The sequence below is a fragment of the Sturnus vulgaris genome, chromosome 2 (assembly GCF_052056855.1).
Source record: "Sturnus vulgaris isolate bStuVul1 chromosome 2, bStuVul1.hap1, whole genome shotgun sequence".
Lineage (NCBI taxonomy): Eukaryota > Metazoa > Chordata > Aves > Passeriformes > Sturnidae > Sturnus > Sturnus vulgaris.
The window spans coordinates 41,186,504-41,198,642 of record NC_142244.1 but is presented as its reverse complement, the minus strand read 5'-3'; the positions used below and the strand labels follow the sequence as shown (position 1 = coordinate 41,198,642).

At 34.5% G+C, this 12,139-nt stretch overlaps 1 protein-coding gene across 5 annotated transcripts in view; it reads right to left on the bottom strand.

Annotated features, from left to right (window-relative positions):
* Positions 1-12,139, bottom strand: part of DEUP1 (deuterosome assembly protein 1) — a 41,703-nt gene that overhangs the window by 26,220 nt on the left and 3,344 nt on the right. For 3 of the 5 annotated variants that reach the window (XM_088159376.1, XM_014877568.2, XM_088159373.1), the window contains exons 3-6: positions 10,248-10,419; positions 8,815-8,910; positions 3,416-3,550; positions 517-630 (exon numbers count right to left, since the gene is read on the bottom strand). In XM_088159376.1, the coding sequence (XP_088015502.1) occupies positions 517-630; positions 3,416-3,550; positions 8,815-8,910; positions 10,248-10,419 (517 nt within the window). The remainder of the gene's footprint in view (positions 1-516; positions 631-3,415; positions 3,551-8,814; positions 8,911-10,247; positions 10,420-12,139) is intronic. The other 2 variants (XM_088159375.1, XM_088159374.1) reach the window with 2 other exon arrangements.

The following is a 12,139-nucleotide window of genomic DNA, read 5'->3' as shown; positions in this document are numbered from 1 at the left end:
TAGCATATGAAAATCCAATTTTTTGCATAAATGATACTGGTGCATAGTTATGATCTTCCAAAAAATGAAGGCTATCAGATTTGAAGGAACTTTATACTTGCGTCAACACCTTAATGGCATGCACTGTTTACTTGGTTAGACACTTTTTAATTACTTGTCACAATTAATTGCATATTACTAAATAGCATGGAAAAGTATATCTATAATATGCTTAAAAAGTAAAAAGGAGCATTGACTAGTTTTTGTAATTGTTTGGTTTCTTTTTTTAAAGAAATGTTACCATTTTCATCATGATCCTTATTAATTTTCTCATTCCCATGAGAAAAATTAAATTAAAATAACTGCATGTTTCATTAGATCTTCCAGTATGCTTCTGCCTTACCATATATTCATTACCAATACAGACATGCATTGTAAGATTCACTGTAAGCTCAGTTTTTAAAAACTAAGCTAAAGTAAACTCTAGCTGAGCAAAGAGTTCATTTTCATCCTAGAGTAAGAAGGTAGGAATTTTACCTGAAACAAATTACATTTCTCGGGCAATAATTTTGCTTGCATATCTGCATAAACTGGGTTATTTACACAGGTTGTCCCATTCTTCTCCCATTCTTGTGATTTTGGCTTAAAGTCCTGACAGACACAAAAACAAGGTTCGTAAACATAGAGAAAATACCTATTTTCCTCAATTTAAATAATTTTGTAATTTGTATCATTCTAATAAATACCTAGTTCTTAAATTAATACATAATCTTTCCATAATTTTGGAAAAAAATTTTAAAAAATAACAATTCTATAAACCAGCCATCCAGTCATCCCCACCAGAGAAAGACCCATCTTAAGGGCTATTGATCTGAGAATGAGTGTAAACATAATAATTGAATAAAAACTGTAAAATAAGATATTAGAGTTTCAGTATGATCCACACATTTTATTGGAAAGTAGTTCCTATGACTTTCAAGCTATATCAGTGTTGAGCAGGGTAATCAACAGGGAATCAAACCCTTAATATTCAGACACAAAGTGCTCACTTTTTGTCTTTTTTTTTTTAAATGGGACAGCATCTACATTGAATAAATTTTACTTATTCTCTTTAAAATTGCTGCTTCAGGTTCTGAGTTCACCTATTTAAACAAAAAGCTGTTTAAGAATTTCTATTATATTAGGTTTATCTAATATTGTTTTTGTATTTGCACTTACATTCATATTTATAGTGTATTTGAATTTGCTTTAAACTCATGCCAAACCTTCTATGTTTACAAATACATTTTAAAGGCAGTATCCTAAAAATAAGCAGAACTTCAGCTACTAGAGCTGTTGCTCTTTTTGTGTGAATATTTAGCAAAATAACAGTACACTGATTTATATATTGAAAACTAATGGAAATGTTGTTCCAAAAAGACAGACGATATTTTATAATTAGGCTAAACTGGCAGATTCCTCAAATTTAAAACAATATGGGGTTTTTTTTTGCTACTGAAAAAACCCTGACTATTTCTCGACATAGATTAATACAAATCTTCTTTCATAGATTTCCTAATATCTGTTTTGGCATTTAAAACAACAAAAATTTTCCTATTTTATAGAACATGATACAAATGGAGTTTCAGACTATTTAATGAGGACTGCAGGTTCAAGGCCTTACTAAAGCACGCTGAGCTTAGTAGATTTTCACCACAGTAATTATTTCCTGAACACTCAAATTTGCTGAATATATTCCAAGCACTCATTTTTCATACTGCATAATTAATCAAATTATAGCATTGTCTTACATTATTTTCACATTTTAATCTTGAGTAAGGTTATTCTCAAATTAGCTGACAGTAGTGATATATCACTGATAGATGTACAACCCATTTATTATTCTTGTAGTAGCTGATGTTGGCAGCTATGCTGTAGTCCAAAGCATTCTAGCTTTCCTAATGGTGAGAACTTCCATGTGGAAGAGAGCCAACATCATGTAGAGTTGGGATGTCTCTATGTAGATACAGGAACCTGGAGGTTGCAGAAGTTAGTCCTATATCTTCTAGAATAACATAAAAGGCAAGTCCAAAATACAGATCCTAAGACCCTGCTTAATTTGAGTTAAAAGTAGGAAATTACTTAAAATCTACTAGAGCTAAATTTCTTGATTGCAAAATCCTCAGTGTCCAAATCATCTACATCATAAATCTACATCATAAATGTGTAAGTCCTCCCAATGCTTAGCAGCTGAGCAAGCAGCTCCCATATCAATTGGTACCACTCCCCTTGCTTAGCCTACAGCTCCCAGCCCAGTAAGCATGTGGAGCACAGACTACTTTATTATGCTCTTCACAAAGGATGGACAGAGAATACACAAATTTTGTGATCATCCTGCGCTTCATCAGATTACTGGTTAGACTGTTCTTCCCATAAGTGGAGGACTCAGTGTAAAAATCTTTCAAGACAGAACCTGAAATATAATCTTCCCATGTTTGTTTTCTACCTAACAGTCAAATGTTATTTTTCAACAGGCTCCAGAATTCTTCCTTTTGACGTTGTTTCATTTAGCTCAGGATGTCAAAGAAATTTCTTGGATAGGTAAAAAAAGAAGCAGCAAAAATTAGCACACCTAGAGATTCTATTGCTCAGTTATAAGAAATAATACTGGATATCAGTTTTTGCCCCAGAGAAGGCAGCCAAAGGAGTAGCTGGACAGAAGACACCACTTCTGCAAGTTCTCTATCTTGCCTAACTTTCCTGTTGGTCCAATAAATACCTCATTATTTCGCAGGTCATAAAGTAACCTCTGAGAAGTCAAGGCTGGGAATTACGAACAAAAATCAGTGTCTTCCTGTATTCAAGAATAAGTCCACTAAAATCTGCCCTGTGTCCAAAAGTATAGGGAATATGACTGAATCCTGTCCTCAGCATCTATTATCTAGTCCCTAGTCAGTATGCTGGATTCGGGAGGATGTATTTTAAAGTGCCTAATCCTTCCTCATACATTGCCTAGGGAAAACAGGTACTGAGGTCAAGGTCATGGATTGCCTCAGGAAAATGGGCACTGACAAGATGTATGTGTAACAAGCAGTTTTTCAATCCTTTTTTTCTATGTAGCCCAATGTGGTCAAGGTTGTCCTGAGGTCTATCAAACTTGAATTAAGGGTAGGTATTACGTGACACTATCCTGCACATGTACAACCTCTCATGCCTCAAGAGATTGTGTTACCCAGTACACATCTACTCATCAGGAAAACAGTCAAATTTATTTAGAGTTACACTTACCAAAAAATACTGATATTAAATAATATTAAAACTAAGAACCATTCTTGCCAAAGCAAAACAATTATATAATTTTTGTAGAATTATGAACAAAATAAAACTTACAATTTTAATTAAAACATTAGATCTAGAAGCATATTATAATTAAAATATAACGACAAACTATTCTTACCTCCGGTTTCATGTATAAATTCCTTGGGTTAGATGATATCTCCAGGTTTTCCTCACATTTTTCTTTATTTTCGAGCTTTTTTTGTTTCAACTGATGTGACTGTAGTTTTTCATAACTATGTGTCAACTTTGAGAACTAAAAACAAAAGTAGAGTTGAACATACAGAATCTATCAAGGATGACCGCATGGCCAAAATTTTCTTTAAACTAGAATCACCACCTGCAGCTTTAGCATTCTAAATTTAATCAATGTAACAAAATAATCAATTAATAAAGATCAATTTAAAAAGTTATCACAGATGAACAAGACTAAGCTCTCATATAAATGTTAACTGACTGTTCAAATGAGTTAATTCCACAGCTACTCAATTCTGCTGCAGTTCTCCATGGCACTGTTACCCACGGAGTAATTTCTTCCACAGCGCTCATGTGCAATGTTCTACACTTGTTTACTGCCATCTTGTGTTGACATTTTTAAAGGGTGCTTCACTAGTCAGAACGAAAGATTATCATTAATGTACTCCAAACTTGCGCATTCCTTTCTTATGATGAAAATTGTTGAAATCTTATGTGTGTGATGCTTGCACTCTTCTGGTACCACTGTGTGGGTCTCAGACACTAAATAGACAACAGACACTGCTGATGTCACCATGAACGCCTGGCTTAGGAGTCAGAGACACACAAGAAAAGGTACCAGGAGAAGGAGCAGCCTCTCCAGAAAAACGTTGTTTTCACACCACTTCACTACACTGCACAAAACAATTGTCTGTCTAGTGCTTTTTAACAGATTTGATACAGAAAAGTGATACTGTTTGGTAGAAATATGTACATTTGGTTTTGAAAAAAACCCGCAAACCCAAGGATATTGATAAGGGAAACAATAAAAACATGGTCGTGAGTAAAGTTGAGTGAAAAAACTTTGGGAAGAATACTGTGCAGAAAAGAAGCTTACAATAAATATTGATGATGTTTCTTGTTTAATTCCTTTACGTTTAAGTACGTATGACTTTAAAAAAACCTGACTCTCACATAAGGTTTTTTTTAACACCCAGACAAAATCCATAAAATCTCATGTTTTTGTTAACAGCTCAAAGTGAACTACTTCTGGATATGGAATGGAATCCTGTTGAGTCAACCCTGAATGACCAATTGAGGCCTGTTCAGATAACAAACATGGCCAAGGAAGTCTAGAAAAGATACAGAACAGAAATGAATTTTAAAATAATCTGCAATCTGCCTAGACACATTTGAGATGAACTTGAGAATCTTAATATAGGATAGAAAAAACTAATTAAAAAGATGATGAAAAGATAGATTGTCCTGGACTAGAAAGTTTCAAGATATGAAAAGGCCCAGGCATAGATTTCACCAAGTTGGAATGTCTGAATAGCAATTCTGTAACATGGGCATAGAGAGCTAAGTTATCACCTTCAAAACCAAATCAAAAGTCTTGCAGTGAGGCTGCCTATGTTTGAAATTGACTTTGCCAGAGAACACAGTTAAGATAAAATATTTAAAATGAGTCAGAGTATCCAGGCTCAAACAACATGGAACTCATTGACCTTGGAAGAAAGATATCCTTTTTCAAATAACAGTTTGTCTCCTGAATATATTATGGCATATGTGAACTGCCTGGGAAGACCAAATTCAGATAAGACAGGTATTGGAATGTTTGTGCTAAAAAAGCTAGGAAATACAGGATCCAACAATTCAGTAAATCAGTCTAAAATGGAACAGTGGCCAAAATGAGAAAATTTAGTTTGATTCTTAGATATTTAATGACAGTAGGATTTTAAAGGCAAATTATAGTCTAGATGTTATGATGACTGGAAACTACACTAAAAGCCAAAAATCTTCCCATTTCAGGCCAGATATTTTCTTTAAAAGGTCCAAGTTGTTCTATTTGCATGTTGTACATGTTAAAAAAAATAAGGCATTTTAGTGAGTTCTGGGGTAGAATCAATCTTAGTTTAGATTTCTGAAAGTAAGGCATACAAGCCTAAGATACTCTGCATCAGAAAAAGCTGCCTGTAAATGCTTAGTCATTTCAGTTATGTTAAATTCTTGTCATACACTGACATGAATTGTATTCTGGGGGTGTCCATTCCTTTCTGTTGATTCTAAAGGGAGCCTGGGATAGCTCAGACTCATCTTTTGCATGTCTAGGTGAGGAAATTAGTTGCAAACTTCTTAGTGCAAGAATGGATCCTCATTCTTTTGCTGAGCGATTTCCATCACTTTCACAGTGAAAATAACTACTAGACATTAATAAAAAGAAAAGAAAAGAAAAGAAAAGAAAAGAAAAGAAAAGAAAAGAAAAGAAAAGAAAAGAAAAGAAAAGAAAAGAAAAGAAAAGAAAAGAAAAGAAAAGAAAAGAAAAGAAAAAGAAGGATCAAAGTAATGCAGACGAACCCCAGAAGTTTTTGCTATTTAGTTATAACAAAATCCTGCACATTTGAATGAATGCAACAGTGCGGCCTAGGAGTTTTAGGTTACATACCAGGAATTATTTCCCTAATACAAGAAAAATATAGGTTTTACTGCATTCAAAAGGCACACAATCAATTCAGAGGGAATACTGCTCATTAAATAGCTCATTTTAGCAGTACTAGGAGTAAAAAGCACACAGGAGCACAGCAAAGAAATTCATTCTGAATAGCCTAGCATTCTGATAGCTACAAAAAGTGATCCTTACTATTTCTATCAAGATTAGAAAGGAAAAAATCTTAGGAAGGTTTTTAAGAATAAGTCTGTAGAGAAAGACATAATGCTATTGGTTAATAGTAACACACAATTTGTGCAAAACTAAATTGTAGCTTGTAAGATTTTACAGTTTAGACGGTGGTGTAACTTCAGAGAATAAGAACCAAAAGAAGGGAATCAAAGTACATAAGGCAAAGATTAATATTGTCACAGGAGGTCTGTACTTTAGATATGGGTTTGTGTAGCTGAGAACTGGGGACATTAAAGCCATTCCATTGCAGACACTGCAGCACTGTACTTCAGGAAAGAAAATAAGAGATGTAGCAAAAGCTAGAGGAGCAGAGTGGGACAGTCCTACTATCTAGCATAGGTGCTAGGAATTGCTCTGACAGGCAGACTTCTGTTTATCACATAGAAAATCAAGGCAGGCCACTTAACACAGGCATTTATTCTTTTTCAGTCAGGGCGAACGAGGTGGGTATTTCATGAAGAAATATCATTTGGTCAAAGGACAGGAATGAGGACTGAAAAATAAAATGCAAACAGCATCAGTGCTGGAACCTTTAGAAAAATAAATAGGATGACTGAGAGAGAATGAAATGTTTAGAGACATGGATTGGGAAAGTGATGTATATTCTTAAGAGCTAGAAATCCAAAGTTCCTGCATAAAGATAGAAGAAAAAGCAATCAAGAAACTCAAAGAAAGGTTAAGTGGTCTGAGTGGTAACTAGAAAGGAGAATTTGGGTAAGAAATATAAATAGGTTTAAAGAGAAAATCTTGTAGGCTAAAAAAAGTCAGGTTCTTTAGGAAAATAAAAGAGAAAACTGGTTGTATTTGCCCATGGAAAGGACTTGTAGGGTAATTAAAAACTCCAAAATAAAAGTCTTTATGAAAAATGGCCTGGACTTTCTATTTCAGAAGGTTCTATTTCAGTGAAGATATTAGCAACAACCTGTAACATAAACCCAAGCATTTTTATCATGGGATTAAAAAAAAAAATTAAGAAGTGAAAAATATTGCAGCAAATGTTGTAAAGAAAAGAAACCTCTACCATCTCTTTATGGATAGTTCTGCATTGCTAAAGATACCTTACTATTTATGCATAAAATGTCACACTCTTTTTCATTGTATGATGTTTATCTTCTCAATAATCATGATAAGATTATGCTTTTCTGTAATTTGTGTAAATTATGAACCAGCTTTTATTTCTAGCTGCTTTTCCCAATGATTAAAAGTGTTCATTACGAAACGGCCTTTGTTTTGTACAAAGCATTCACTGCCTATTTACAGAACTGTTTTCCAAATCCGTTTTCATATGTAAAAGAAAATATAAATTAAAGATAACATTAAAAATAAGTAATACGTTTATTCATTTGATGGACTCAGGTGTACTATCACTGATAAATGAAAATAATGATATCAAATATATGCAGTCTGACATCTCTATATATAGTAAGTGTGGTGACTGGAAATTCTAACTCTGTCTCTGGTAGGAGAATCCAGTGAAGGGAATAGAAAAGTAGCAGGAAAAATAATGCAGAGTTGTGTACCTTAGTTGTTAAAATCTGAGAAATAGAATCAACTCAAGTTTGCTAAGAATTTAGATTGATGATTGAAGTAGAAAATACTGAAGAAACAAAAACACAGGTGCAGAGCAAACAGCCAAACTGAATCATAAAACCACAGAATGGTTTGGGTTGAAAGGGAGCTTTAAAAGATCATCTAGTCCAACTCCCCTGCCATAAACAGGGACACTTTCCATTAGACCAGCTTGCTCTAAGCCCCATCCAGTCTGGCATTGAACAAGACCAGGAACAGAGCATCCACAACTTCTCTGGGCAACCTGTTCCAATGCCTCATCACCCTCACTGAAAAAAACAATAAATTGTTCCTCAGGTACAAGTCTAAATCTGCACTCATTCAGTTTAAAACTCTTGTCCTTTTTCTCAGCCTGTCTTCACGGGAGAGATGGCCCAGACCCCTCTGATCTTCTTTGTGGCCTCCTCTTGACTCGTTCCAACAGGTCCAAGTGTTTCTTGTTCTGGGGACCCCAGAGCTGGACACAGCACTGCAAGTGGGGCCTCATCAGCACAGAAAGGAGGGGGAGAACAACCTCCCTCAATCTGTTGGCCACATTTCTTCTTATGCAGCCCAGGATACAACTGGCTTTCTGGGCTGCAAGAACACTCTGAAATAAATAAAGTCAGAACAAACTCCCAGCATCATAATGTGGGTTACTCCACTTTTGATACAATGGAAATCTATACCTTGTGGAAAACTATCAGGCCACTTTAACAGTTGAATAAATCAGAGAAACTAAAACCAGAAAAAAGTATAGCAAAGACATTATAAGCACAGTATAAATCTTAAAATCCCTAACGTGCATCACACTCATATTAACATGAATCCAATTACCTATTTTATTCATTCACCAAGGCTTTAGTTTATTAGTTTGAAGCTAGGAAATCAAGTATCTGTCTTCATAACAGATGTCACATCCACATCAAAATCCATCCAAAGAGTTTCGACATGACAGTACATAAATTATAATGGAACCTGGTAGGAAGCTGTAGTCATCATCATTTGTACAGCACAATTCATCTTTCCCAAATCCATAATGGCACATCTAAACAATTTGGCATGTATAAGTTTCTTATATTGCAATCACAAAATAATGAAACTGACATTTTTCTTACTTGAGATTTCAGTGCTTGAAGCTGACTTTCATAACTCTGAGCCATTTCATTTTTAGTTTTCTGTAAGTTTTCCAGTTCTTGTTGAAGAAGTCCCACCTACAGTTAAAATAAGCATTCACATGTACATTTTCTGACATTTTTCAAAATACATAATTTTTGGGAAAGTAATTTGAAACTTTGAAAGAAGACCAATGCTTTAAGGAGAGATATTAAAGGTAAGTATTAATCCAGTAACTTGATAATAAAACTGTGTACCACAGACCCAGACTGTATCAACATCAAATTAGGGATTTTATACTAAAAAATCTCATTGCACGCTGATGCTATGATTTAATCATAATATTGTACAAGTCTGTCATGAATAGACCATTTCTGAAAGCTTTTTTAACTGAACTATGCTGTTCCCCATTGTGAAAATTTCCCTTGCATGGCTTATAAAATGATACAAATTACCTTCCAGTATTTATGTACCAATTACCAGAAGACACTATAGCTCCCTAAGTGCAGTGCCATTTGCGATATTATGAATTATTACTGAGTTTCACAGACACCTGAGAAATATGAAAGACAGTACACATGGCACCTGTGCTTTTCTGGAGGGGAAGTTGGAAGCTTGGTAGAATATGCTAAAATATTTCAGATAATGTCTCTGTACAGCGAATAAATTGATGCTTTGAGAATGGGCTATTTGAATTCTTCTCTTGGTTCCTCTGACTGCAGGGACTAAGGGCAAGCTCTTAATTGCTCATTAGGGAGAGTCACTCTATTTTCAAAACTCCCACGGGCAATTTAGCCACCTAGCTCACACAAAGGATGCCCTCGTGTAAACACCTAAATTCAGCTGGCTTGAACTGGAACTGAATGCTATGTGAGGATTTCTTGATGCTTCTGAATAATTATTCAGCAGAAAAGAATGTGAAGTACAGACAACATCAGGTACACTGGGGCTTTAAGTTTAATAAGAAAGTCTAAGTAGCAATACATTTCAAGCCTTGACACAATGAATAAAATTATCATACAAAGATAGTATATAATGTAAAATGTTAAAAATCAGGTATAAATCAGGTAACAAAGACATAATCTTGAGAACCTTTTTGAACTGCATTCTTCCATTTAAAATTTCTCATGAAATGAGAAGTGTTGGCATTTAGAAAAAACATCAAATTATCTTTTTATAGCTAACCCAAGAATATTTGATGTATACTTTGGGGAAATAGAAGAAATATGAGATTTCCAATGACATTTTTACAATCACTTTTCAGAACAGAAGCACACTTTAAAACAAAACACTAAGGATAATTAGTGACCTTTAAGGGATGTTTGGTATTTTTACATGATAGAACAAATGGTCTCCTTATAGAGAATTTAAAGCATACTAATAAGAAACTACCAGAATAAATACTATTTTAATATAATGTAATATTCTTAAATACCTCTTGACCTTTTTGATCCAGTTTGCTTTGGGCACTTGCTAATTCTTGATCCTGGATATCCATCTTTACTTCCAAAGCTCTCATCTTTCTTTCCCATTCTACTTGCTTTCTGTTTACCATAATGTCAATTTGATGCACTAATTCCTGAAGTTCAGCTTCACATGGAGAAGCTCTAAAAACATAAAGACTTTTTTTTTTTTTCAAATAAAGAATATGGGAGAAACCATATTTTTATTTACACTGCTACAATTCTGTTTTAATTGTGATCAAACTACCCATTTTCCAACAACAGAGATAAAGAAATGGGAAAGTTAAATGATGCCTTCATATGTAGGTGGAACCTCACTTCATCAATCTTGAGTTTGCCTGCATGCTTAACTTTTGACTGCACTAAACTGAAAAAACAGCTTCTTAATGTGGAGATGGGTTTATCACAAATCTTTTATTTGGTGCTCAAATAGTGCACATCTCTTGTTTAGATAATTATTAAAGGAAATTTGAGCGAATTCCTTAGATTTATAATATCATAATTAAAACTTAGCATGATTTTTTAAAGTTAAATTCTTTAAAACTTCTTTTACATCCACAAATCCTTGAAACTGTAATGGTATCAATGTTAAGCTTGGAAGGGCTTTTTAAATGCACACATAAATCTTAATGACTTTTTAATGTTAAAACTGTTGTAATGCCGTTTTGAAATTTAATACGAATCCTGGGATGACAATAACCAAAGTGCAAGCAAGTGATGCATATCTCTCAAAAGAAAAACACCCACCTCCCAAGTGCTGGAACCCATTTTAAAAGTAGCATTAATGATGGGTAAACTTTGATTGCCTCTGGGAGGAATATAAAATGGAATTTTGAAAACAGAAGATAAAGCAATACTGCTTAATCAGGTCTACCTGCTACATCAAGACTACCTTTTCCTTGATACTGCTGTAAAAACCTGTACACTTTCAACCTCCTCTAATATCACATGGCAACACTTTGGTGAACCAACAGCAATGGCTCAGCTATGTGATTTCAGTTTTCAGAAACAGGTACTTGCTTTATTGTGTGTCACATGGATAATCTAAATATTTTTATGCCAGTAAGAACCCAACTTCTAGCCTAGATCGTCAGATTACTCTTTCAGATCCACCATGACTAACACCCTTCACTCTTAAATTTCACCTGCCTCTTTCAGATCTTCCTGCACACAGCAAATTCTGCATAAGTTGCTAAAATATTTTTCTCTTAACTGTTCTTGCATTCTTCTTGAACCTAGAGGCATCATTATATAAAAGGGAGCTGTTGAAAGAAAAACCCCTTCTGAAAGAGCTAAGAGCGTCTCAGTCTATCTTCACTTTCTCTAATTCCATACTTGGATCCTTTAAGCACACTTGCAGCTGCAAAAGGAAACATGTACATGAAGTTGTACATTACTGCTGCTGTTCTCCTACCAAAACTACTCTGTACCAAGGCTCTGGTATTGAACACAGATCTGCCCCCCACTAGCAGAGAGGTGCTACTTGCTGCAGTAACTATTGCTTTAGTCCAATAGCGTTTTGAAGAGTGCTAATTAGCCCTCTCAGAATATGGCTGATTATATGACATCGCATTCATGACAATTTATTTTGAGCACTGGATGTGGAATGTAGTGGTTTCTTTTATTTAATAAGGTATCATGTAAACAAACACACAAAGAACAAATTTTCTCATAAGCAAAGAAGTATGCATGGGTTTTTTTACCCATGCAGATTCAGCATTCCCAGTTTGCTGAATGCATACATTGAATGGATTTGTCATACAGGGAAGTAAAGACTTGTACTTCAGCAAGTGGCAGCTACTTTTTTTTTGGCTCATTTACTTTGAAACAGCTCAAAACACTTAAAGTTATCTTAGTCTTCTTT